Here is a 25,889-nt window from a genome sequence, read left to right as displayed (position 1 = left end):
TTTCTTACTGGGTAGACTCAGTACTCTGAAGTGATGTACTCTTTGATTACATTATTCATCACTTTCAGAAGCTTTTATCAAGGCAATGTTCTGCATGTACAATTTTACGGCCCTTTTTCCAGTCTATTATTAGAAGGTTCCAATGACTCTTGTCAAAAATGAGTGAAATTCAGGAATACTCTAATACCTAAGCACCATAAATTACTTTATTGAAATTACTTCATTATTTTAAATTGTTAAAAATATATAATTTTTTGGTATAAGAATTGAAAAAAGAAAGCTTTTTATCTCAAAAATATATCTTCTGCAGATAGAACCTAGTTTTTATTTAAAAAAAAAAAGCTAGTTATGATTTCAGGCAGCCACTAATGTTCCATGCCTATGCTATTGAACTAAGGGACTGCTTCCCTAATAACTCTGTTTGTTCCAGAAGTGTGGTACTTTGAAGACATCTTGTCACAGAGAAGACAAGGAAGTCCAGAATCACGTATAATCCATTATTATCTCTCAGTACATTACCACATCTGTTCTGTCACACACTGGATACCACAGAATAAACTGTCTGCTTCTAACATAAAAAAATATGTTGGCCCACTGCTGATCATGAAGAGAATGCTTTTGATTGTTTGTTTCTTGTGTTTCAAATTAATAATATCTATTTTGCTACAACAGCCCCCCTCCCTTCCTTGGGCCGTCACTGGTCTCAGCAGTTGGTTTATCTCTCTAACCAGCCTTTTGGCTGCAGCAGTGAGTAGTTCTGGCAGAAGGACCAAATACCTAAACCTCTGTCTAACCGTGCTGCACCCACATTGATAACATTTTTACGACTGCCCCTGCTTTTCCCCGCTTCCCGAAAATGCGCTTTGTAACATGAAAGGCTTTGGAAAATTATCCCTCTTATTGGAACTGTATGGAGGTCTATGGGGACATCCGTCTAAATGCTGCGCTTATACCCAAAGTGCTTCATCAACTCACTGACGAACGAGACGACGTGGGAGACTTCTCCGGCTATGACCGTCGGATTCTGTTGTAGAACACGGGGGTGTTTTTTCCCCTTTGAAGTGCGTCTTTGCCCCCTGCGGCATGTGTCCTCAGCCATGTGAGCCTTTCGGTAAAAGCAGGAGGGACCGCGCGGAGGGAGGTGGAAACATGCATTAAACATGCAGCCTTTCGCGTAGCTTCAATATTTGACGAGCTGCCGTTTGCCTGGAGGGCCATGCAGACACATGGCTCGGTGTCAGGAGCAAACATTCGCCGGGACAGGTGGGTCCCCCAGGGCTCAGTCCTCGGACCCCTCCTCTTCTCCATCTACACGAAATCCCTTGGCCCCGTTGACTCTGCTCATGGCATCTCCTATCATTGTTATGCCGATGACACCCAACTCTTTCTCTCCTTCCCTCCATCAGACACGCAGGTCTCTACCCGTATCTCCGCCTGCCTGAGAGACATCCAGAGCTGGATGGGCAACCACCATCTAAAGCTCAACCCAGGTAAGACGGAGGTGATCTTCATCCCTGCTTTAACCTCTCCCTTCTCTGATTTCTCCATCTCACTAGGGGATACCACAGTGACCTCATCCCCTAGTGCAAGAAACCTTGGAGTGGTGATGGACAACAGGCTATCCTTCTCCAAGAACATCGCTACAGTGACCCGGGCATGCAGGTTCTTCCTGTACAACATCCGGAGAATCCGACCCTTTCTCACCACCTACTCCACTCAGCTCCTTGTTCAAGCAATGGTCCTATCCCGCCTGGACTATTGCAATTCTCTGCTGGCTGGCCTTCCAGCATCTGCCATCAGACCCCTACAACTCATCCAGAATGCTGCAGCCCGTCTGGTATTCAATGTTCCCAGACATTCACATGTCACCCCCCTGCTCAGCAACCTCCACTGGCTGCCTGTTATGGCTCGCATCAAATTTAAAACTTTGGTGCTCGCATACCAGGCAGTTAAAGGATCAGCCCCTGTATATATTCAATCCCTTATAAAGACCTATACACCAACAAGACCCCTCCGTTCTGCCACTTCGTGCCGTCTGGCGCCTCCCCCTCGCCACACCTGCACTTCACGCTCATGACTGGTGTCTGTCCTGGTCCCACGGTGGTGGAATGACCTCCCGGTGGATGTCAGAACAGCAGAGTCTCTGACCTCCTTCAAGCGCAGACTGAAGACCCATCTCTTCAGGCTACACCTTTCCCTCCCCAACTCACAATCACCGTGATTAGCCTTAGACCATAATGGCACTTATGTATAGATATCGTTACTTGTATAGGTATTGTTGTTTTATTGGCTGTTGTATTGTTGTCTTCTAGCTGCCTTCTAACTGTGGTATGCTAGTTTGAAAGTTGATTGTACTCTTCAAGGGTTCTGAATTTCTGTATGTTTACACTAGGACTCGGAACAGTACTGTCCTCTCAGGTCCACTTTTGCCCTTGCGCTTGTGTTTGATTTGCACTTTGTTGTACGTCTCTCTGGATAAGAGCGTCTGCTAAATGTCACGTAATGTAATGTAATGTAATGGATGCGCCGCCAGCGTTGTATTTGATCATGACCGTTGGGTATTATTTCCTAACTTTGCTTTCTTTTTTTTTTTACCTAGCATCTGCTCTATGTGCACTTGCCTTTATTATACTAGTGAAATGTCTTCATGGAGAGCAATATTTTCCCAGTGTATATTCAGTTTTTCCCTTGGCAATAGCTTTTTTTATAATAAAAAATTTACAACAAATTTCTAAATAACAAATACATTTGTCAAATTACGTTGTGATATTAATACATGCAATAATCAGCCTTTCATTTCCAAAAAATTTTCTTTGAAAAAAAATGTCATTCCATAGAAGAACCATTCCAATCGCTTATTTTTCTCCTCTTTTTCCTTTTGCTCACTCCTTTGCTCACTCGATCGCGGCCTTCCATCTTTAAGGACATTCCAACCTGTTAAATATTCCTTCTAGGAGCTAGAAGCAGAAGTTAGAAACACTGTCCTTCAAGAGTCAGTCCTTTGCAGAAGTATTTTTTCAGAAAGCGCAACGTATAAATAATCTTCAAACAGATGTTTGAAGGACCATGGACATTCCATTTGGCTATTTCTCATTTTCATGATTTCCCCGTCTTCACTTCGATTTCTAGCCTCTTTTTCAAGCCTCTCCCGATGCATGGAGTTAGGAGTAGAAAAGGAAGTAAAGAAAATAATAAAGAGGAGAAAAATAAGTGATTGGAACAAGCCCCTATCTATTTCATGAGTTCTTTGTCGGGTAAAAATGGTTCTTTGTCAGGGTTGGAGCTTTCACACTTCACACCTATGGCTCCACAAAGAACTAAAAAGGGTTTCTCTGCAGAGACAAACCATAAAAAAACATCACTCTTTATTCTGAGACTATGCATGCACCCGGTTCATACTTTTTGCTGACTGGCACTGCTTGCATCCGTGAGAAGATTATCTGTGGATTCAAAAAGTCACAAATGAATACAGGAGAAACTATTTCTGTGAGTGACATTCATGTCAGTCAAACCTTAAATCTCCAAACACATTCTTTGAAGAGATCAGCTCCCTTTCCTCCCTGAGACCCACATGAGCTAGAACTTGTGACTGTGTGAAAAGTACTCGAGGAAAGGTTTGGGATAGGGAGGGCGATGTCCTTATGCAATTTCACCTTAACGCTGTAAGTGACATTCGCCTTCACGAAGACAGAGGTAAAGGGTACGTGTTCGGGGACAGAGAGTGCCCTGCGATGAGCTACGCTAGCGGCATAATGAGACACGGGGATTTGGGACAGCTCTCAGTGAGCGGTTCTTCGGGAGGGTCCCTGTAAATGAATAATTGTTTTGCGTCCTCTGCCCCCGAGGCCGGCCCCAGACGGCTGCGGGAACCGTCGCGGAACGTGGCGATGTTGTGACCCCCTTGCCGGGTTCCCTCCTCACCCCTCCCTCTCCGTCTTCTGGGTCCCGAGGAGAGGGGACGAGGGGGCGATGCGGAGCTAAATTTGAGCGGGGAGATAAGACGTGACGAGGCTGGCGGGCGGGCGCGGGGCCTGGAGGAGGGAAGAAGGCTGGTGAGGAGACAGGTGGAGGGAAGAGGCTCCAACCTTAACTGCCAAAAAGAGACCGTTACGCAATTCAGGGGAGGGAGGGTGACTTCATTTTTCCTCCCTGTCAGGTTTACTTTGTCTCCGTTACAGAGGCAGCGCTTCTGTCATGAGGGTAAGAGGAGGTAGATGCCTGTTCTGCTGTGTGTGGGCACGTCTGTGTCTGTGTGTGTGTGTGTGTGTGTGTGTGTGTGTGCATCTGTGTGTTTCTATGTGTATCTGTGTGTGTGTCTGTCCCTGTGTGTGTGTGTGTGTGTGTGTCTGTGTGTTTCTATGTGTATCTGTGTGTGTGTCTGTGTGTGTGTGTGTGTCTGTGTGTTTCTATGTGTGTATGTGTGTCTCTGTGTGTTTCTATGTATGCCTGTGTGCGTGTCTGTGTGTATTTGTGTGTCCATGCATATGCTTGTGTGTGTGCTTGTGTGTCTGTGTGTGTGTATGTGTGTCCGTGTTTGTGTGTGTGTATGCGTGTGTGTGTGTGTGTTTGCATATGCGCGTGCATATTTTTTCTATGCAGCCCCCCAGTCTGTGACATTGCAGCGATTGTTCTTTGAAATTTCACAGCATGGCGGTGCACATCTTTTCATGCGTCACTGTAACGGATCCCCAGAGCCTGCGCTCACACACTTAATGGTCTAGCCAGCAAAATGTGCTGTTTCCTCGTTATTTTTGTCTGACTTTGAGTGCGCATTCAGCTTATATTTACCCTGATTGGATGGAAAATTCCGTGGGGTGGCAGGAAGGAAGTAGGTGAACATGAAGATCTCCAATGGATGGATCTCACGAGCTCAAGCTTTTATAATTGTGATTATTTCACAGAGTTACACTCGTAGGAGCAGAGCAGGAAAAGGTAGAGAGAGAGAGAGAGAGAGAGAGAGAGAGGGAAGGAGGGAGAGAAAAAAGATTCACCAGTGTCACCTCAGTGGGGTAGAGAAACAGCTGGGCTTTTCTGTATATTTGACATTTTGTTTGTATGAATCTGTGTCGGTCTATATGTATGTTTTCAACATATTTGTGTGTGTGTGTTTGTGTGTGTTTGTTAGGTATCTTCCTAAACCATAATCTGTACAGTCAACTTCACCACCTTTTTTTTTTACATAATGGCAGTGGAATTTTTCTCTCATTACATAATGGTAATGTTTTTTTTCCCAAACGAAACACCTGAAATGTAATACTACAAGTTAGCTTTGTGGTGGGTCCCATAATGATAGCCTATGTACTGTACATACTTCCCACAGACTCTTCTCAAACAATGTTTGGAAACCAGTTGTGATCTGGCTAATTCGTGCTTTTGAATCAAGTTTTTAAGGTAAAATATTGATTGAATACAGGTATCTATATTTCATCAAAATGCTGAAGCTTGCATTATCCCAAGGCTTAGGAAGCTATTTAGAGTTCAGAAACGGAAAGCAGTAACTTATAATAAACCATACCAGTCACTACTGATTGTCACACTATGAACAGGAAATGCTTCCCAGATTCATAGTGATTTTTTTTATGCCAAGTACTGATGTTACACAATATTGATAGCAGTGTCTTTCTTGCTCCGAAGGGATGGTGTCTGGGATCATATACCATACAAACTAATAAAACCACACAGAGCATAGGCAATAAACATCTCTCCCGGAGGATGGAAAATATAGAGGGGGGATGAATCTAGCAAATGTATGCTGCACCAGCAAGGTCTTATTACTCGATTACTTAACAGATTTACAAAGACTGTGCACCTTTCTGGAAATGAAACCTCCTGAAGGCGGAATTTAGAATGTAATATCAGTGGCTAATTCTGAGCGTGTGCGATTTATTAATGAGGCTCCGTTTCAGAAGTGGCTCTGGAGACCTTTGTGTGCCTCTCTGTTATTACAGGAAAGAAAATGAATTGGGGTTTTTAATAGAGAAATTACAAAACATACCGTCTGTGTGTGTGTTTGTGTGTAGCGTGATTCTTTTTTTTGCCACTCTGCCTCTGTGCGACATTAAAAGTCCCGGAGGACACAGATAATAGCTTGTTGTGCATTACACTGCTGTGAGGTTTCATTGTGGCTATGTCAGCATGGGCCGGGCGCACACAGGAAGTCTATTGTGCGCGTGTCACCCAGGACTTACGAGAGAAACTACTCCTCTATTGCTCTGTAATTAAATGCTATTTTCGGCCGGAATATTCATTTTTATCCATGCTCAATTTTGTCCGCTTTAAAGCGCTGCACTTTTATATCCTTATTTAGAAGATACATTTTTTTCATATGGACAGATTTCGATTTTTGGTTCTTGCCGTTAAAATGAAAAGGGGGACGATGACAGACATTGTGCACATGCATGATGGGCCCCTTGGCTTATCCACTTTGGATTCAGTGAGAGAGTGAAAAAGCGGTATGGAGGAGAATGATTTAGGTGCCGGCATCAAAGGAGTTTGTCTTCATCTTTTATCAGGGGCCTTGGCTCTGAGGTGCTCCAGGTTTGTTTTCATTGAACTTGGGAATGTGACATTTGTCGGGAAGAACAAACACATTCAGATTGTGACATTTAGTGATGGCACTTACCCACGCGCGGCACCTGACAGAAAGGCATTAGCAGCCAGAGCCTTCCCCCCCAGGACCCGCACACAATGCATGATGGGACAGAGGAAGGAGAGGGAAAAGGAGGGAGCGGGAGCTTTGTTGGACAGTAAACCATAGCTGACCAGAGATGGTTGGTTAAAGATGGGATTGTCGGATTAAAAAATAAACTAGGAGGCAGTTGCACAGGCAGTTCCACACCGAGGACCAGCGTTCGATTCCCTGTCCTGCCAAAGGCTGGGTTTTGAGCGGTATAATTGGCTCCGAGGGAGGACTCAGCCGGGGGAGGCTCACCGCATACAACAACAGCGCCCCGATTGCCTCGGAGTCACAGTCATGGTTAGAGACGGTACAGCTTGGAGAAAACGTGCCTCTCTCCAGATCGTTAGATCCATTTCTGCTGCCAGGGGGACGTGATTGTATATATACAGTGTATCCTTCATAACATGGGTAATTGGTATAGATAAGGTACAACTAGCAGAAATTGGCAGAAAAAGGGGAAAGAAAAAGATAAACAAGATTCTAGGGATGCTAAAAAAAGCATGATCATGTTTCATAGGTGGCTGGGATCTACATCTAGAGAGACTTGCGTAAAATGGGATAGTATTAATGCAATTTGAGTTTAGCAGATTCCTCAAGGTTAACATTAGTGGTTAACTCTGTGCAGTATTCACTACACCGCACTGCTATCTTGTCCTCTGTTCTCTCTCTTTGTTCTCTCTATCCCCTGGCCTGTGATATATTCCTGTATAAAGCCACTACTGGATAAAGCACTCACTCATAATCTCTTGGTAGCCCTTAACCAGAATTGCAATGGATTTCCAAGAACGGGGTCCCATTTCAGTGCACAGCCAATTGTGTGCAACAAACCTTCCTTTCCAAATAACTCACTGTACTGTGTACATCCTCATGAGAGGGTACGGCTTATTTTAAGCCTAGAGGTGTTTGATCACTTGCCATCTAGTCTTGGCCCCCAGACTCTCTATTACTCGAGAGTAACAGGAATGGAGGAATTATATTTGCTGAGAACACATTCCTGCAATCTGATTCTTCTACAAATTATTAGCATGTGTTACGCTACAGGTGATTCGTTGAGCTGCCTCCAGGCAGAATCCAATCTACTAGCCACGATTAGTATAAGAAATAATAGCAAAGCACTTAATTTTAATAAACATGCCTCACATTATAGTGTCAACCTGGTCAGGGTCACCTGTGCCTACTGATCCTGTCTGCACAAGGCTTCTCAGCTTGTACTGCTACATTTCCCACAAACAGGACTGAACTAAATAATCTTCCCAAATGGGCATTGAACACAAATACATAACAACTGCTTTTTTTGGCATTATAAGGTATCTAGGCAGCCTATGCTAAAGCACAGGGAACGTCTAAGAGAAAACTAATCCAAAGCTGACCGGGGTCCTGATATCTGACCCAGTGGGAGTTTGAAACACATGTGCAGACATATACGAGCAGTCTGTTGGATTGGACACTTTGTTATTGGATCACACCAATTCACTAGAGCCTCATGGATCTTCAGTAGTCATACCGGATATGTCTGTCAGGGTAACAAGACAAAGGAGACTAGCATATGGCACCCAGAACAAAGAGATTCACACCCATGCTGTTTCCACCACAATCTGCCTGAACAGCTCACAAAGATCATAATGCTTGGTATTGATTACACCTATCTTAGAATGACTGTAATTCATTTAAAAATGATATCCTCAACTAATATAACAGGACTGCATCAGGACATAAAATAATTTCATGAGATTCGCAAAGTAGTTGTAAATATAAGATTGCTTCTGGTACCATAATTCTGCTTCTGGTAAATTCCATAATCTAGGTAGCACATTAGCTGAGTACCGCTGTGTGTTGCTGGGTTTCAGAAACATTCATGTGCAATTATAAATTCTGAACCCTACTCTTGGCAATCTGCAGCATCCTTTTATGTCAGAAAAAAAAAAAAAAAACTTCGATCAGAAGGATGTGACACAGTCTGCCCTTTGCTCATTTGCACAACAATGGCAGAGAAGGAGAGAAAGAGCAGGAGAGAGAGAGAGAGAGAGAGAGAGAGAGAGAGAGAGAGAGAGAGAGAGAGAGAGAGAGGAAATAGACATGAAGAATCAACCATATGAGTCTGTTTGTGTGACTACATTCCACACAGGTTAAGGACATGCTTACTGGCATTCCTACATATTGCCCTGTTTGTTGACTAGTTTAATTCACTCACTGAGTCAATCGCTTCCGCTTACTCCCATTTACTCACATTCACAGGAGCCTGGACTGCCCCTGTAATGGGACTCTGAAGCCCTAGCTTCATACTGAATCCCTGTAAATTCTGTCCCTTCTTGCAGCAATTCATTCGGTACGATTATGTGAACTGATACAATGAGGTCATTGGTGAATAATGGACCACGGTGGCTTCATCCCAGATTACATTTGTAAAACAGAATGAAAGTGATTGAGGGCTGAGACCAACGACAAGGCCATCTATTACAGTAAATCTGTCCACCAGGCTGAAACAGACCATTGTCTGAAGTATAGGTACCACAGGTGAATATGGAAAAACAAACGCAAACATTTTATGGTATGACTTTTATGCTTATATTTTTAGAAACGTATGCACATTAGCTCATTAAAAAACCCACAAATTTGCATATACATTTTTTTCAGCTGACATTTTTCTATTTCAATGTGATGAATGACTCAATAGCAAAAGGTTTTTTTTATTTTATTTTATTTTATTATTATTATTTTTAATCAACTGTTATTTAAATCAATTTTGATACCGAACATTTTAAACAAAATTCTTTTTTTCCCTGTGACTCCCCTTTTTTTCTTGACACAGCTGGCATAAAAACTACTTACAGTTGTTTCTGCTCATTGTTTCATATATTTTATCAAACTGCAGAAGTTCTAGAAGCTAAATATCATGTCTCAAAATTGACCTATCCTTCACCTTGCAGTGAAAACTGATCGTATGAAATGATTGATTGTGATGCTCAGATGGCCGGGAGGCACAGAACGTTGTCCATGGGGGATATCACATTTCACTCCCTGCCTCTCCACTCTGCCTCTGCAGCATTTCACAACCAGCGGCTCTTATATTAACAACTGAGCACTGCAACAGGGCAATAACTTTACTGTGAGGCTCCAGATATCTAAGATCTTTAACCTTGGCCTTAGTTAACGTGAACAAGTTATGAATGCAGTAAGAATAAGTTTCCGTGTTATCTAAGTTATCAAAAAATTAATCGTGATAGTATGAGCTTTGTAGTGTCATGGTTTATTCAAGGTTCTTTTAACAAGTTACATAGAATAATGCTTTTTGCCCAGCTCGTGCTATGTATTGAAACAGCTGGTAGCTGGTCAGAAATTAAAGGCTACTAGTTTCAAACTAACTAAATTGTGTGTCAATGACTCCTGGTCCGACGCTGGTTTTGAGGTTTTTCTAGACTTTATACTTTCTGGGACAGAACTCAGCTATAGCCTATGTGTTGTGTGTTTGGCCAATGTATAAAATCAGAATCTTCCAAGTATGAAAAAGAGCAGGCAGCAAATGTTATCACTCAAATTGACCGAGGCACATAGATCTTCATATTGGCAATTGCAGTCTTTATTCAGTAGCCAAGCTCTCTAAACCTTGGTTGTGGAAAACAATCTGGACATGCAGATATGAGGATATATTTAATTCCGGAAAACTGCGATTCCTTAAGCTATGAGATGTTTTTAAAAAGTAAACTTAAAACCTGAGTGGCTGCACCTTTGACTTGAGCCAATGTCGGCCTTTCACAAGTCTCAGCGTCGCTTTGCTCAAGCAAACTTCAGAGCTAAAGGCTACCGCCTGTTCGTTCAATAGGTGCTTTCTTCCTGCTATAGGACTTTTATAACCAACAAGTGGATTTAAGCAATGTATTTTGCCTTTGCGTGTACAATAAACACCATTTGTATAATTTTACAGAATATCCACAAACCCTTTACAGTGGAGACAACCCATCTGCTTTATAACAAATTGTGTATGCTCACATGCTTCTCCAACCTTCATGGACACTTTCCGCTGTCTGTCCCTCTCTCAGTTTAGGTGTGTGACGGGGACTGTGCTGATGGGTGCGGGTGACCGCTGCTGCGGTCTGTGGGATGGGGACGTCTGGGCCATCTGCACATGCTCCTCAGGGTTCTGGCACCCACCCTTCCACACAAAGCGACGGCCCTGTCAGAACAAGCACAAACAGCACAGCTGCAGCTCTCCAATCACAGAGGCCCGTCATCTGCTGGAGCAACTTCACAGAATGGCAGGAACATACTATACTGTACACGTTACAGAGAATAACTTATTACACCAAGGACTCTTCCTGGCCTTTTAATGCAAATGCTGCAGGGCCTCTGTGGAACTGAGCTTGAAACTTTTTTTTGGGGGGGATGGGGGCGACGGTGAGTAGCCGCAGGCTGGGAAATTAATTTGGCTGCTGGGACTTGAGTGTTTGTTGTGTGCCTGTGAGCAACCATACCATTAATGGTCTGCAAGATGTTTGCACTGCCTGTCATTTCATTGAAGTCGGCATAGTTACTTCTGCCTCTTTGGTGCACCTCTCTCACCTGGGGCCTTAGTTGCAATCCTGTCATCTGGCACACTGGCTGGGCCAGGAAACTCTTTGCGGCCATTTTGTTGTGTTTTCTCCATACACGTCCATTTTGAATCCATTAATGCAGGCTGACAGTTGGACACAGCCTGGATATCTCAATTCAGTTCCCTCTTCATTTACTCATAATCTTTCACGGTTTGTCAGTTACCATAGCTCATACACGCACTTGAAAAAAGACGAAAGCAGAAGAGTTCAGTGTGCTAAAGTCAGTCTTTATTGAAGTGGCGTTACAGTGATTCCCAGTCCGGGCTGCCATGCGTACGGTTCGTGGGAGGTGGGCGTGGAGCAGCACACATCACCGTGGGAATGTTTATTATGGGCTGTCCTCCCATTCCAGGACAAAACCCATCACGATGACATCACAAAACAGATGTCTCACGGTACCACAGCATCGGCGAGTTCCACACATCTCATTTCAAGAAATTATTCCCACCTGCATCCCAGAACGCGAACCCAGAAAGAGTCTGAGTCTCTGCATCCTGTTATTACATCAGTGACAGGGGACATGGACTTGAATCAAAACGGAACACAGTGATTAGAGTGGCTTTCTCAATGATCATGTAACAATTGGATTCGGTTTAACGCCAGCAACGCTGCCACTGATTCGACCAGTCAAAGATGTTAATAGATCCCTCAGGACCAAAGGTCAGCCCTCTTGTCTGGCACAGAGACCTCACACTGCTGGCTAAATTGGTGCGTGTGACCAGTACAGGTCTGCTCACATGAGCCGTCGAAGACATAAGACATGCTCTACAAAACGTCATCATCTCCTTCATGCCAACTTCTCTCTACACTTCCCTTACAACAGTGATCGACTGGTGAATATCTCACAGCACATAATGAGGGTAAAACACATGTAGCCATTATGTACACATTTACATTACAGACACATTCACAAAGAAAGGTAAACCAGAGAATGTCACCTGTAATTATTGCCAAGTACAAGGCAGCTTGCCATTGCATCTGAATAAATAAACAAATAAATAAATCTGGCTAAAATATAGCCCACTTCATCATCATTTCGGTCAGGTGCCTACACTGGCAGGTATTCAGATTTTCCTTACTTAACCGCTATTTGACCATGCATTCTCCAGTTCTCATTGAGATGAAACTCTTTTTCCAATTGAGAAGCAAATGATTACTCTTACTCTGTACCTCCTGCCCCAGTTAATACATCTCTACCACATTCATCTATGTCCTATGGACTGAGCCTGTACTTTCACAGCGAGGCAAAATGAATCCATATCATTTTTCAATCTAATTTGTCCCTTATCTGCTCTACACCAACAGAAAAAAAAAAACTCGCTCCATGGAGGGAGATTAATATGGGTCTTGCTCCTCCCCTGCCCCAGGGCACTGTGGATATGTATGATTGGTGCTGCAGAATACACAGCTGCAGTGACCTTTGCAGTAAACCCTGAGGTTTCTGTAGAAGGTGTCTACCACACACTGGAGAACTGTGCAAGGCCAGATCATGGTAGAAAAGGGATCATCAAATCTGGCCCTCAAATCCATTTTCCCCCGGGTAATTAACAATTAGGGCTGCTGATTGGCCAGACTGTCTTGACACCTGAATCCCAGGCAAAGGGAGGGTGGAAAAGCAGCAGTTCTCAGCCCTCGAGGACCGTGATTTGATGACCCCTGCTGTTGAACTATCCGAGGGCTAAAGACGCATTACACCATAGACCCCCCCCCCCCACGCACCTCAATCTCTATATATCTCTCTTTCTGCATCACAGGTTTACACCCCCATCCCTCTCTTTCTGCATCAGGGGTTCACAGAGATCACATCTCATTCACGTTTCGACAAATGAGGGGGTAGGTTCTGTCGCGAGGAGGAACAATCTGTCCTGACCCAGACGGGGCCTTGTGTTTCTGCAGGTTTTCACACTCCCTGATCATCACTGGAGGTGGGGGGGGGGGGGGGGGGGCACATTGAATAAACGGGCTTAACAGTGGAGCTTCTTTAGCAGAGCATCTGTTTACATATGTGGAGCTAAGCTGAGCTACAGATCAGAGTTAATGTCCACCCATAAAGGAGTAGTTAAAATCAGCCCGGAGGAGCTATTTCTCCGGTTTTTCATGTGACTTATTTTTAACTATTCCTAGCCCAGAAATGTTGAGAAGATAAAACCTTCAGCTCAGACAATAAATTAAATTTGCAAGGTGAGAATTCTTCGTGGAGACCGCAACAGGAAGAAACGTAAACAGGGATCACCCAAATAAAACGTAAAAAATTGAGCGTTATTTCATTTTACTATGCTGTTGAGAGCGTGGAGTGTTGGCTGCTTTTGTGTCGAGTGCCCCTAGAAACAAACTGTCTGCCACCTCTCTGTTCTCACGCCACAGTTGAACACACAGTAGAGCTGTACAAAGCATACCGTTCTTAACATAAGGCTACCTCATACTTGCATTAAGGCCTGTCTGCTAGGGCGCATAGAAGGGCCTGTTTGTCATTTTCCACCCCACCTACAGTACAGGGGCCCTGACAGCCATTTTCACATTTATCTGAGGGGCGTGTGGTTTTACTTTTTCTGTCTTGGCAAAATCAGAGTAATTTCATGTATTTGCTGCTGTGTGCACATGTGCAATAAATGCGGTTTAATGGCCCCCATGCATGATGAAACTCATCCTACTTGCTCATTGTATCAGACCTGAGTCAAATACGTAATTGTTTTGGATTAAAAAACTTTTCTGTGCTTGACTGATCTTGGCCTGGTGTAAATGAGCCCACCAAAAGGGGCAAAAAGTGGGGTTTGCACCTTTTTGAGGTTATTTCATAGGTTCCGATACACCAGGCCAGCTCAGTAAAGCATAGAATTGTATTTGAATCGAAAACAATTATGTATTTGACCCAGGTCTGATCTGTATGCTGAAACTCAACGTCTTCCTCAGGAATTAATGTAAAGGGAGCAGTTTGACCTCTCGAAGAAGACATTGAGTGCGGTGTTGAGTGACAAAATGAATCAATAAGAAAAGACAATGAAATTTGAATCTGTAGATATCCATGTCTTGGCTGCACTGGTTGTCCTAGGTGAACATTTGAGATTCCTGTATAACGCATTACATTCCTGGTAGCCCTGTTGTGTCTGTACTGTGTGACCTCAGGTGGTCCAGTGGGGCCTGTATAAGTGCGTGCTGCGTGAAAGTTTGCTGATAGTGCGTTATTCGACTGTGTGCTGTGCAATAGCGTACTATGTGGTCTTCAAGCCCTCGCCATCCCGTGTTTGGATACCCTTGCGGAGCTGAAGGGAAAAGTGGACACAGATGGAAACAGCAAGACAATCTGTTGGAGTATAAATGAAGCTGGAAAGGGTTCTGGCCCTGGGATCCAGGGAAGGACAAGGGGAGGAGAGGCTGTAATGGGGCATAAAGAGGAACGCACAGAAAACAGAGGCGCACAGAAAATCACAGACTGTACCTTCACATTAACACAAAAAATCCACCGCCATTCCTGTCTATGGGCAGAAGGAAATGCAGGATGTGGGCTGTTTTGGAGAGAGTATTGATCCCCAGATAGGCCAAATTGGTGCCTGTGTTTCACTACCAGTGGAAAACAGACCACTCTATTCTATTTTTATCATTTTAGCATCTGCGTATTGTGAGACAATGACAATTCCCATGCACATTATAATTGCTGTGTTGATATGAGGAAGGCAATGAATTTTCCACAAGTGTGACACACAGAAACATGGAATATGTTCTCTCTGCCAGTATAGCCTTCACCATCACAGCTGTATGATACATTTGTTTGATTGCTACAAAGTAGAGGCTAGCCCTGAGGTTCCAGTGGGTCGAGGGACAAGTGTACCGCGGACCCGAGAAAAACCTATTATGGAAATAAAATACATGCTAAAGAGCACTTGTCTCGGGTGCTACATCCTCATGAAACCATGAGGGTGGTGGGGGGTTACAGTACCCCCTGCAGTCCCCCTTCTGTCCGAGCAGTTTGAGTAAGTTTGTTTCCTGAACAAGGCAATGTCACCGCTGATGGAGGTCAGAGAAGGAAATAAAGCTTAAATGAATAAATCCCCTTTCACAGATCTACAGAACTGCTCCGGAAGTCCAGCTGCTTCCCTTTGGGATCCTGGCATCTCAGCTAAGGCGTGGCCGCAAAAGCTCAAAGCCGCGAACGGTCATTGAAAAAAGTGACTGTCCTTCCTGCTGTCTGAGAACCTGCTGGGCCCTTCAGGCAAGCAGTAACTCGCTGCCAACATCCATCGCTGCAGAGGCATAGGGGTTTGGGAGGTAACTGTTTGGCAAAGGGGAAGGGGGGGATGCCAGCAGCACCAGGGTTCAGCCGCACCCCTTTTCTAAGAGCTCTGAGGTTTGGGGAATCCAAGCCGCCCCAACGGCATCCCACCATTTTCTCCCTGCGAGTGAGGTGGGGTTCAGGCTTTTTGGGGTGGGGCGGAAGGGGGGGGTGTCCGGCCCTCTGGTTTTCAGGCAGGGGGGCAGATGGGAGAAGGACCACGCAGGGGCTCATATCTCCTCCAGGGATTCATTGGGGACCAAGCCTCTCTTCTTCCCACTGGTCAGTTTCAGGAAGCCGTCGTTGTCCTCGTTCTTCCCCACGCAGATCTGACAGGACACAGAGAGAGGTAGATGAGTCATATATAGAGAGAGGAGTCACAGATGAGTCACAGATACAGAGAGGAGTCACAGAGGAAAAGTCACAGACATTAGTCACAGAGGGAAAAGTCAGAGATACAGAAATGAGTCACAGACTAAGAGTCACAGATATAGAGATGAGTCCCAGAGAAAGAGTCACAGATATAGAGATGAGTCCCAGAGAAAGAGTCACAGATATAGAGATGAGTCGCAGAGAAAGAGTCACAGATACAGAGGGGGGTCACAGAAAAGTCACAGATACAGAGACGAGTGCAGTCTCCTTTAATTTGAGGGTATTTACATCTATATTGTGTATGAATTACATCCCTTTTCATAAATAGTTTCATTTTACTGGTACAAAAGTAATTGGACAGTTAGCTTCTCAGCTGTCTCTGATTAGTCAGGGGCATTCATTCGCTTCCTTAGAGCAGGTATAAGAAAGCTTTTGGTATTTAGACTTGAATCTAGGCTCATGGTTGGCGTTTGTCAGCTTGAGGACCAGAGTTGTGCCAAGGTCCATCAAGACAAGATGCAAGATGCTAATCAGAGACAGCCAGGAAGCCAACTGTCTGATTACTTTTGGTCCCCTAAAATGGGGGGAATATGCATAAAACTGGATGCTAGTCCTACCTGGATCAGCTGATATGGATGTACTATAAATATTAAAGTGATGAAAGTCTGCACATTATCCTCAATTAATTGTTATATTTCAAAACCAATGTGCTGGACTACAGAACCAAAAGAACAGAACGTGTTACACTGTCCAAATACGGACCTCACAGCATATGTGCATGTACTGTATATGTGCATGAACATGAGTGCGTGTGTTTGGTTACTTATTTTTGTATGCTCACCTGGGAAGCTTTCACAGTCATCTGGCCTTTCTCCCGGCAGCCATTGAAGGCCTGGGTGACTCTCCACACACGCTCACCAGGACGCACTCTCTGGACAAAGTTTGCCGGGAAGAAGCCCACTCTGTCTCCGCATTTACCCTGAAAAAGACCCCAGAATACAAGCTTGTTCCCAATAGAACATACCACCTTCTACTTTGGTGAAAATGATCTACTCTGCCTGCAAATTCACACATATAACACTAGACATGCCACAGTTTTCTCTCTCTCTTTCACTCCTCGCAATGTCAGTTTTCAATTTTGGTGCAGAGGTGCACAGTTTGGAATGAGTATACAACCAAATTACAAATCTCTTCATGACTTCAAACACAGGTTAAAGTCTGCCATTATTTTTATTTTTTATTCTCACTCTCACCTTCTCTCTTCTGTCTCCTCCTCTCCTACCTGTTTTAGCTTACACACCCAGGACCACATGCTCATACTCTAATACCGAGCACACACCCACACATACATGCCTGCATGGAATTACTACTGAATGCGTGTTTTTACTATATAACTGTATTTCTTTTATGTATTACAGTGACAAGGGCGCGGTTTGCAGGTAGGAAGCAGGGAAATCTGAGGACCACGCCGACTGGTTAAGAAGGCACATGCCTGGACTACATTGTGAATTAGTCCAGGCTTTTAAAATGTGTGCTCTTTCCGCAGTAGGTGTCTGAGACCGGGGGCATGCAGGAGTGGAGAGAGAGCCGAGACGTCTGAAAGACCAAGAGCAAGCAGCAAGAGATGCCAACGCAGCTGAAATGCCAACGCAGCTGAATTCAGGTTATTTTCGTTTGTTGTTTTAGCCCGGATCCAGTAAGGGTGATGGGTGAAGACTTTCGTTTATTTTCCGTTTGGGGCGTGTGCTAATCTCTCTCACTCCAGCTCCTGTAATGAAATTAAAACATCGGTACAATCCAGAATTTATATATCTCCCTGTGGCCCTGTATCCAGCTCCTCTGTCCTCCCAGGGGAGTCACATGGCATGTGACAATTACGTTTGATATTTGCTACAAAAAAATACTTATAAGACTCTTATAAGCCCCTTTCCACATGTATGATGTTATCCTTTTATGTTCTTATATGTTTCTTTATTTATAGTCCCCTCCAAAAGTATTGGAACAGCAAGGCCAATTCCTACTTAGAACATAACACCTTTGGTATCAGACCACCCAATTTTTAGGTCAGCAAAAGTACTGGAACACTTATTAGAGTATTTAAGTAAATGAAAGTAACACATTATATTTGGTAGTGTATCCTTTGCTTGCAATAACTGCATCAAGCCTGCAACCCATTGACATCACCAAAATGTTGTTTTCTTCTTTCATGATGCTTTTCCAGGCTTTTACTGCAGCCTATTTCAGTTGTTGTTTGTTCAATCTCCTCTTCAGGAGGTGAAATATATGCTCAGTTGGGTTAAGGTCTGGTGATTGACTTGGCCCGTCTAAAACCTTCCACTTTTTCTCCTGAATGAAGTCCTTTCTTGTGTTGGGTTTTGGGACATTGTCTTGCTGCATGATGAAGTTCCTCCCAATTAGTTTGGACGCATTTCTTTGTAAGTTGGCAGAGAGAATGTTTTGTGAAGACTTCTGAATTCATCCTGCTGCTACCATCATGAGTTACATAATCAATAAAGATTAGTGAACCCACTCCAGAAGCAGCCATGCAAGCCCAAGCCATGATACTTCCTCCACTCCATATCTTTTCTAACACAAATTCAGTCTTCACAGGCAAAACCCAAGGTTAAAACCAATAGTAGACATTCAGAACGATTAATTGTTTAACCAATCAATCTTAACAGGACACATCTGGGCAACAAGAAACACCTGCTAGTCACATACCAATTACCACATACATTTCCAATACTTTTGCTCACCTAAACATTGGGTGGTCTGGATACAAAAGGTGATAATGTTCTAAGTTGTTTAACAAATCAAGATAAAAATACCAGGAAATTTGACCTCAAACTCAATTGTCTTCAGTGTATAGCCAAAACAAAGGAATTGACCTTGGTGTTCCAATATCAAATAAATCAAATCGAAATAGGGAAAGTGGAATTCATATAATTGGATCCTCCACTGGGATTGTCCATTGTCATGTTTAACTGACTGCTGTTCTCATTTTCACACTCGGTCAAAACTGAGCATTTTTAATGGTGGCATATTCCAGCCCAGTCTGGGTTTCTGTCAGTTTCACTGCCTGTGAGTGAACTGACATTTTGCTTCCACTCTGATTCAATTCAGGCCTGTTCCAACAGTAAAATAATCTTTAAAAAATAGAATAACTGGAGCTCATTAAACTTTCATGAAATGTCATTCCAGGTCAAAGCATTTTTTCAACCCATTATATTAATCCTCTCTCAACAAGCGCCTTCCATGACAAGCAGATTTTATTTTCATCTTGTCTCTGATTGATGATTTATTGGATGCAAAAGTAGGACACATCACGTCTGGCAGGCGCACACATGCACACGCACACACAGTCTCTATCTATCTCCTGATATATAAAATGTTAAATGAAATGCATCAAGAAGGCTCTTCTACCCACCTTCCACCAGTCTTCATTCGAGTCATCAATGACCTGCACACGATCACCAGGGCTGGGGAGGAAAGTCACAAAGAGAGAGGGCAGAATTAAAAGAGGAAAAAAGGGTGTGTGGGGGGAGGAAATGCAGTGTGTGGAGCGAGTGATAAGGGATTGGATGAGTGAGTGTGAGAGAGAGGGCGAGAGAGAGAAAGCCGCAAGAGAGAGAGCTTTATTGTGGGAATAAACACAAAGACCAACGATTTTGGTAGCCCTGGAGATGGCTCAAAAGAGAATACATCGCTCCCTCCTCCAGGACATTGGGGGAACAGGTGCATCCAATGCTACTTGCAATTAGGCCATTTCTGACCACGGTGATCGATTCTCTCCCGGGCTAATTTCAAGTTGCGGCCCCGGAGATTCCAGTTCGGCTAACTTATTCACTGAAGGATGGGCGCGATCGATGACAAAAACCATTTAAGCACTCACACTGCCTTGTTTATGCGTCAAGGCCATTGGTCATTGCAATTCTACTGTCCGCATTCGATCAAGTCTCATAACAGAGCTGTGTCTCTCTCCCATGTATCTAATGCTGATGTAAATGCCTTATCTGACCTAGTCACCTGACGCTGGTAAATAAAAGGTCAAATATATAGGGAAGCTATATGGATTTACGTATACTTCCACACAGCCCTGCTATGAAATCCAGCGATGCCAGCTTGACAATTGAGCTGGTTAAGCTGCTTATGAAGCTGGTCTAGCTGGGTATGATCTGGTCAACAGCTAGTGCTAGTAGCTTGTCTGAGCTGGTGTCAACCAGCTGCCAGCTATTTCAAAACATAGCTTGAACTGGTCAACCATTTTTTCAGCAGGGAGCAACAATGGCTAGCTCAGAAACACAATTTTTCCTACGTCCTTGAAAAAGGAGTGCCATGTTGGATCCGTTTGATATGATACTTGCATGCAGAAGGTTCTTATTTTACATTAATGTTTATTAATGTTTTATTAATGTTTGTATTTGCCATTCTGCTCGTTGACTTTTCATTGCACTCTGAGGCACAGCTGCCAGTCTTGTTGAACATGTGGGACACACAGGGGGCCCGCTCTCCCCTGCAGGCCCTAGCGAGGAGCCAGATGGTGCGAAACAGCGACCCAGCGCAGCTCCTTCACCTGCTCACTGCCGCAGTCTACTCCTTTCCTCCACCCCATCCCTCTCCCCCATCATCGTCACCCTCTCCGTTTCCCCCTCCTCTCCGGAGCTGCGCTCTGCATTTACTCGTTTATCCATCTCCCCGTATCTTCCTTTTATCTTTTTTCCACTTTCTCCCGTTTGTGTATGTATCTCCCTCCGCATTGCTACCTCTCCTTATCCTTTCTAGTTCCAATAGCAGAGTTCCTCCAAGACACCAAACAGACATGAATGCTTGATATCCCAGACCCTGACACTTACACTTGCTATTCCTTAAGGCTGTGTGAACAGTGATATTTTTAAGGGAAGATCTACACAGACACAGAATCACAGATGGAGGCACATGGAGGGACGCAGTGATGGGCAGAGGAAATGGATGCCACTTTCACACAACCACAGAATATCCGCCATATTTCATCAAATGGATAGCATGTACGCATGAGGATGCCAGTAACCATTGTTTAACAGGTGGTTGTGAAATACTTACTAGGCAGAGAAGCTAGCTAATGTTTGCTAAGCAGCTTGCTTAGCAAGTTCATAATAACTGCTAACATCCTGCCATATTTTTATGTACCCATACATCTATGGAAACTTTCGTATGACTATATATGACAAGGACGTGTAACATGACAATGTGTAGTTAGCAAGGTAAACAATTTATTTAGTGTACATGCTTTCTTATCTGTTGCAGTAGTAAGCAACAGAACAGATTCCATAAATGTTCCTGAGTACTTGAGGTGGCACCCTAGAGGAGCAACTTTTCCTGACTTCATGTGTGACCCCTAAAGTGCATTTCCGGAACAATCCTGGGAAAGGCTGCATGTGTGAAAAGAGCTAGAGAGACAGAGCAAGACGATGGAACACAGAGCAGTACATGGGCATCACTTACAACAACTCCAGATCGTTTTTCTCTTGAGGAAGAAATTTGTACAGTGCCACGTACGTGTGGATGGAGTGAACCTCAATCCTCTTTGGAGCCTGAAGTCAGAAATACAGAGAGAGCTATCAAAGTCACGATCATTTATTATCATCCCAGTTTTTTTGATTAGCATTCATATTTGAGATCACATTTATTAGCAATTTGTTTCCTGTTAGAACATTCCCAACCACAGCAGAATTATTGCCCCAGAAAGCATTTCTTTTACTTTAATTTTAAGTGGATGTGAGAGGCAATGCCTATTTAACTATCAGACGAAACTAAAATATAGCTGATGGAGGAAAAAAAAATGCAGACAGTTCTGGACAAAAGCAAGGCTGCTTGTATCAGCTTAATTTCAGTATTGCTGTGTTGAGCCTTAATCAGGCTGTTACAGTGCAGTCATTGAGGCTATGCATTAATTGGCTAGGTTTATGGAAAACAACTTGAGATATGTAGCATGCCCAAAGCAGCAAATGTCATGTCCCGTGGGTATTGCCTATCCAGGGCGGCCTGTAGCGTAGTGGTTAAGGTACATGACTGGGACATGCAAGGTCGGTGGTTCGATCCCCGCTGTAGTCCCAATAAGATCCACACAGCAAGGCCCTTAACCCTGCATTGCTCCAGGGGAGGATTGTCTCCTGCTTAGTCTAATCAACTGTACGTCGCTCTGGATAAGAGCGTCTGCCAAATGCCATTAATGTAATCCAGTAGTTAGGAAAATAAATATGTGCGTTGTACAAAGCTTTGGAATGAACACACTGGTCCCGAGTTCCTTAAAAAAGTCTAGTGGAGAGTCTAGCTTTTTAACGTGTGCTGCAAGGCAGAAATCAGCAGCCAATAAAACCCAACCTTTAGCAGTCTGACACATCTGATATCAAAATACACCCATGAATCATTATCGCAGCTTACAGCTGAGTCATACCTCAGAATGACAAACAGTGAAGAACAGAAGTAGCAGATTCTCCATAGTCTACTTAGCCTGATACAGTACATTCTAGGAAGCTATAGGTCCTTTTTGTGTGTAAATACTCCTCAATAGCACTAGCTCATTCAGAGTGATGCCAGTTGGAAGATAAATGATTGTCTTTTGTCCAAATCTGCCAGCTTCTCAAGGAATGAGTTCATGACCTGCCATTTGGAATTTGTAAACAAATGGAACTGTTCATCTGGTAATGTATATTATAAAAAAAATATTATAATGCTATCGACAGAAAATATAAAAGATAGAAAATAAATAGTAGGCATGAGACAATATTGAGCCTGGGATATGATTGTAACCAACCAATAATATGTTGAATGATGGGGAAAAAAAACCCTGAACTTATTTTCCAATTTTATCAACTATTAGAAATAAAAGTAATTGAATTAATCAAATCATGAATTCAAAATTCAAGTTTAGGGTATTTTGCAGAACTAACATTACACACTAACTATACAGACAGTGTACACCATTTTGTAAACAGCTTCTCCTGACTTATCACCTTGGTTCAATAACCATCAGGGTTTAATATGCGTAATCGTAAGTAACCTACAAAATTAAGTCAACATTGTTTTTCCTCTGTGGAACCAGACTGAAAGCAGATACATGAAAGGTCAGATAAGTCTCAATTAGAAATTAGAAATTTACATTAACATTTAAATGAAGCTGTCATATTTCCCGGTGGGTCAAAATTAAATTAAAATGAAAGTCTATAGCTCTTTCTTTGAGCAACATATTCAATGTGGGTGTCGAATGTAAAAAAAATAGTAACCTTCGCCAAGAAAAGTGAACGGTCATTTCACAAATAATGATGTTCAGGATCAGATTAGCATTATATTAAGTTTGAACTGAGGATGAGAAATCTGATGCTAAATCTTGTCTGGGAAGTAAAGTTAAGGTGAAATATGGTTAATTTCCGAATCCAGCATCTTTTAACAATTAGCGCATACCAAACACAAACGCATCACCAAGTTATGAAGACAGCATTGACACTATGGCTTCCACTCTATTCTGGTATGGGCTGACCTACAGTTGAAGGTATATTAGCCATTTTAAAGATCTGGATTTTTAATAGTATGAGAGGTGCCAGTGTGAAGTTTTCTAGGCCACCCCTATTGAGACAGACACAGACACACACACACCCTATTAACTGACCCCCCTTTTTACTCTTTTTCTTATCTGCCAGCCACTGAAGCCATTTGAAGTTTTCCATAGCCAAATGGTGAATGAGAAATTAGTAGTTCCCTGACATTCTGCACGTAATTGCAATTTCACCCTGGAGCTGCATATCAAGGCGCACCCAAAGCATTAAAAAAATACAGTAAATATCTCTCCAGCCAAATGCTAGAACAGTGGTTTTCAAACAGTGTGTTGCGTGGCAAGGTCAAGTGTGCCTTGGAATTTAGAAGTACAGAATGTGAGAACATTATTACATATTATTATCCAGCATCAAAGCCATTATCAACCAGAGGGTTAGAGTCTATTATATACTGTCAATTCAACAAACATATCAGCTTCATGTTTACTTGCTTAAAACTTCTTATGGAAACTTACAGCAACCTCCTAACATAACAAATAGTGCAGAGAATGTATTCCAAACACAATTAATACAATTATTTGTGATACTTTCTTTGAAAGCAGTAGCCTATTTTCTTATTTGCTGATATGCAAAGACTGCTGGGAAACATGTGTATTTGGTTGTCCAATGTCAAGTGTTTTTTTTTTAATATATTATGACGATGAAGAATGCTGTAGCTAACTTAAAGACACAATAGGTATCATTGAAAAAAAGGCTCACTGACATATTGAATCACCCTCTGTGTTCATAGTCCTTAAATTCAGGTTTCAAAGAGTACATTTGTCGGGCCGTCAAATTTAACAAAACATTGTACAACTGTACAACAATTCAAGCTCATTGGTTGAAAATTGGTTCTAACTGCCACAGCCAATGACATGGGGCTTATTTTGATTGTTCATTTGCTCATTTGATTGGAATTGTGCATAACATGCTAACGGTGAGCTCTGATGACACATCTGATATCAAAATACACCCATGAATCATTATCGCAGCTTACAGCTGAGTCATACCTCAGAATGACAAACAGTGAAGAACAGAAGTAGCAGATTCTCCATAGTCTACTTAGCCTGATACAGTACATTCTAGGAAGCTATAGGTCCTTTTTGTGTGTAAATACTCCTCAATAGCACTAGCTCATTCAGAGTGATGCCAGTTGGAAGATAAATGATTGTCTTTTGTCCAAATCTGCCAGCTTCTCAAGGAATGAGTTCATGACCTGCCATTTGGAATTTGTAAACAAATGGAACTGTTCATCTGGTAATGTATATTATAAAAAAAATATTATAATGCTATCGACAGAAAATATAAAAGATAGAAAATAAATAGTAGGCATGAGACAATATTGAGCCTGGGATATGATTGTAACCAACCAATAATATGTTGAATGATGGGGAAAAAAAACCCTGAACTTATTTTCCAATTTTATCAACTATTAGAAATAAAAGTAATTGAATTAATCAAATCATGAATTCAAAATTCAAGTTTAGGGTATTTTGCAGAACTAACATTACACACTAACTATACAGACAGTGTACACCATTTTGTAAACAGCTTCTCCTGACTTATCACCTTGGTTCAATAACCATCAGGGTTTAATATGCGTAATCGTAAGTAACCTACAAAATTAAGTCAACATTGTTTTTCCTCTGTGGAACCAGACTGAAAGCAGATACATGAAAGGTCAGATAAGTCTCAATTAGAAATTAGAAATTTACATTAACATTTAAATGAAGCTGTCATATTTCCCGGTGGGTCAAAATTAAATTAAAATGAAAGTCTATAGCTCTTTCTTTGAGCAACATATTCAATGTGGGTGTCGAATGTAAAAAAAATAGTAACCTTCGCCAAGAAAAGTGAATAAATAACAACGATTTAGACACAACTGCCTATGTCAGAATGTAAGGTTAAAATTACTGTGTGTACTCCTTCCTGTGAGTTAAATGATTCATTTATTCTTTTTAACAATCATTTGCTCTGTTGTTCCTTTCTTTTCATATTAAGTGAACAGAGCCATTATAGTCTACGCCAGGTTATATTTACATTTATAAATAGTTACATGTATCAGGGTTATGCTTTGCTTTATTGCATTTTCAGATATAAATCAATAGGGTACACTATGAAAGATCTATCACCATAGTCTCATCTAAATCAGAAAATACAGACATTTTATTTGAAACATAAACTAGAAGAAAAAATGTGGATCCTGGAAATCCCAAATATGATGAGGTTTGCAAATGGGTCACCCAGAGAACAATAAACTCGCTTCTTGAGCAAAATTTCTTTTTTAAATTTTTTAAATTTATTATTATTATTTTTTTAGGATCCCCATTAGCTGATGCAAAACATCAGCTACTCTACCTGGGGTCCACACAAAACCTAAAAACAGATGAGACAGAGGCAAAACAACCACAAAA

General features: G+C 42.5%; 1 protein-coding gene across 1 annotated transcript in view; it reads right to left on the bottom strand.

Annotated features, from left to right (window-relative positions):
* Positions 1-15,765: 15,765 nt before the first annotated feature.
* The window catches only part of LOC133122439 (SH3 and cysteine-rich domain-containing protein 2-like), a 51,662-nt gene continuing 41,538 nt past the window's right edge, over positions 15,766-25,889 (bottom strand). Inside the window, exons 8-11 of the mRNA XM_061232406.1 lie at positions 21,389-21,477; positions 19,335-19,386; positions 16,749-16,886; positions 15,766-15,864 (exon numbers count right to left, since the gene is read on the bottom strand). Coding sequence (XP_061088390.1) covers positions 15,766-15,864; positions 16,749-16,886; positions 19,335-19,386; positions 21,389-21,477 — 378 coding nt within the window. The remainder of the gene's footprint in view (positions 15,865-16,748; positions 16,887-19,334; positions 19,387-21,388; positions 21,478-25,889) is intronic.

This window comes from Conger conger, chromosome 2, assembly GCF_963514075.1.
Source record: "Conger conger chromosome 2, fConCon1.1, whole genome shotgun sequence".
Taxonomy (NCBI): domain Eukaryota; kingdom Metazoa; phylum Chordata; class Actinopteri; order Anguilliformes; family Congridae; genus Conger; species Conger conger.
Note: the sequence above shows the minus strand (reverse complement) of the source record. Positions and strands in the feature narration are given on the sequence as shown.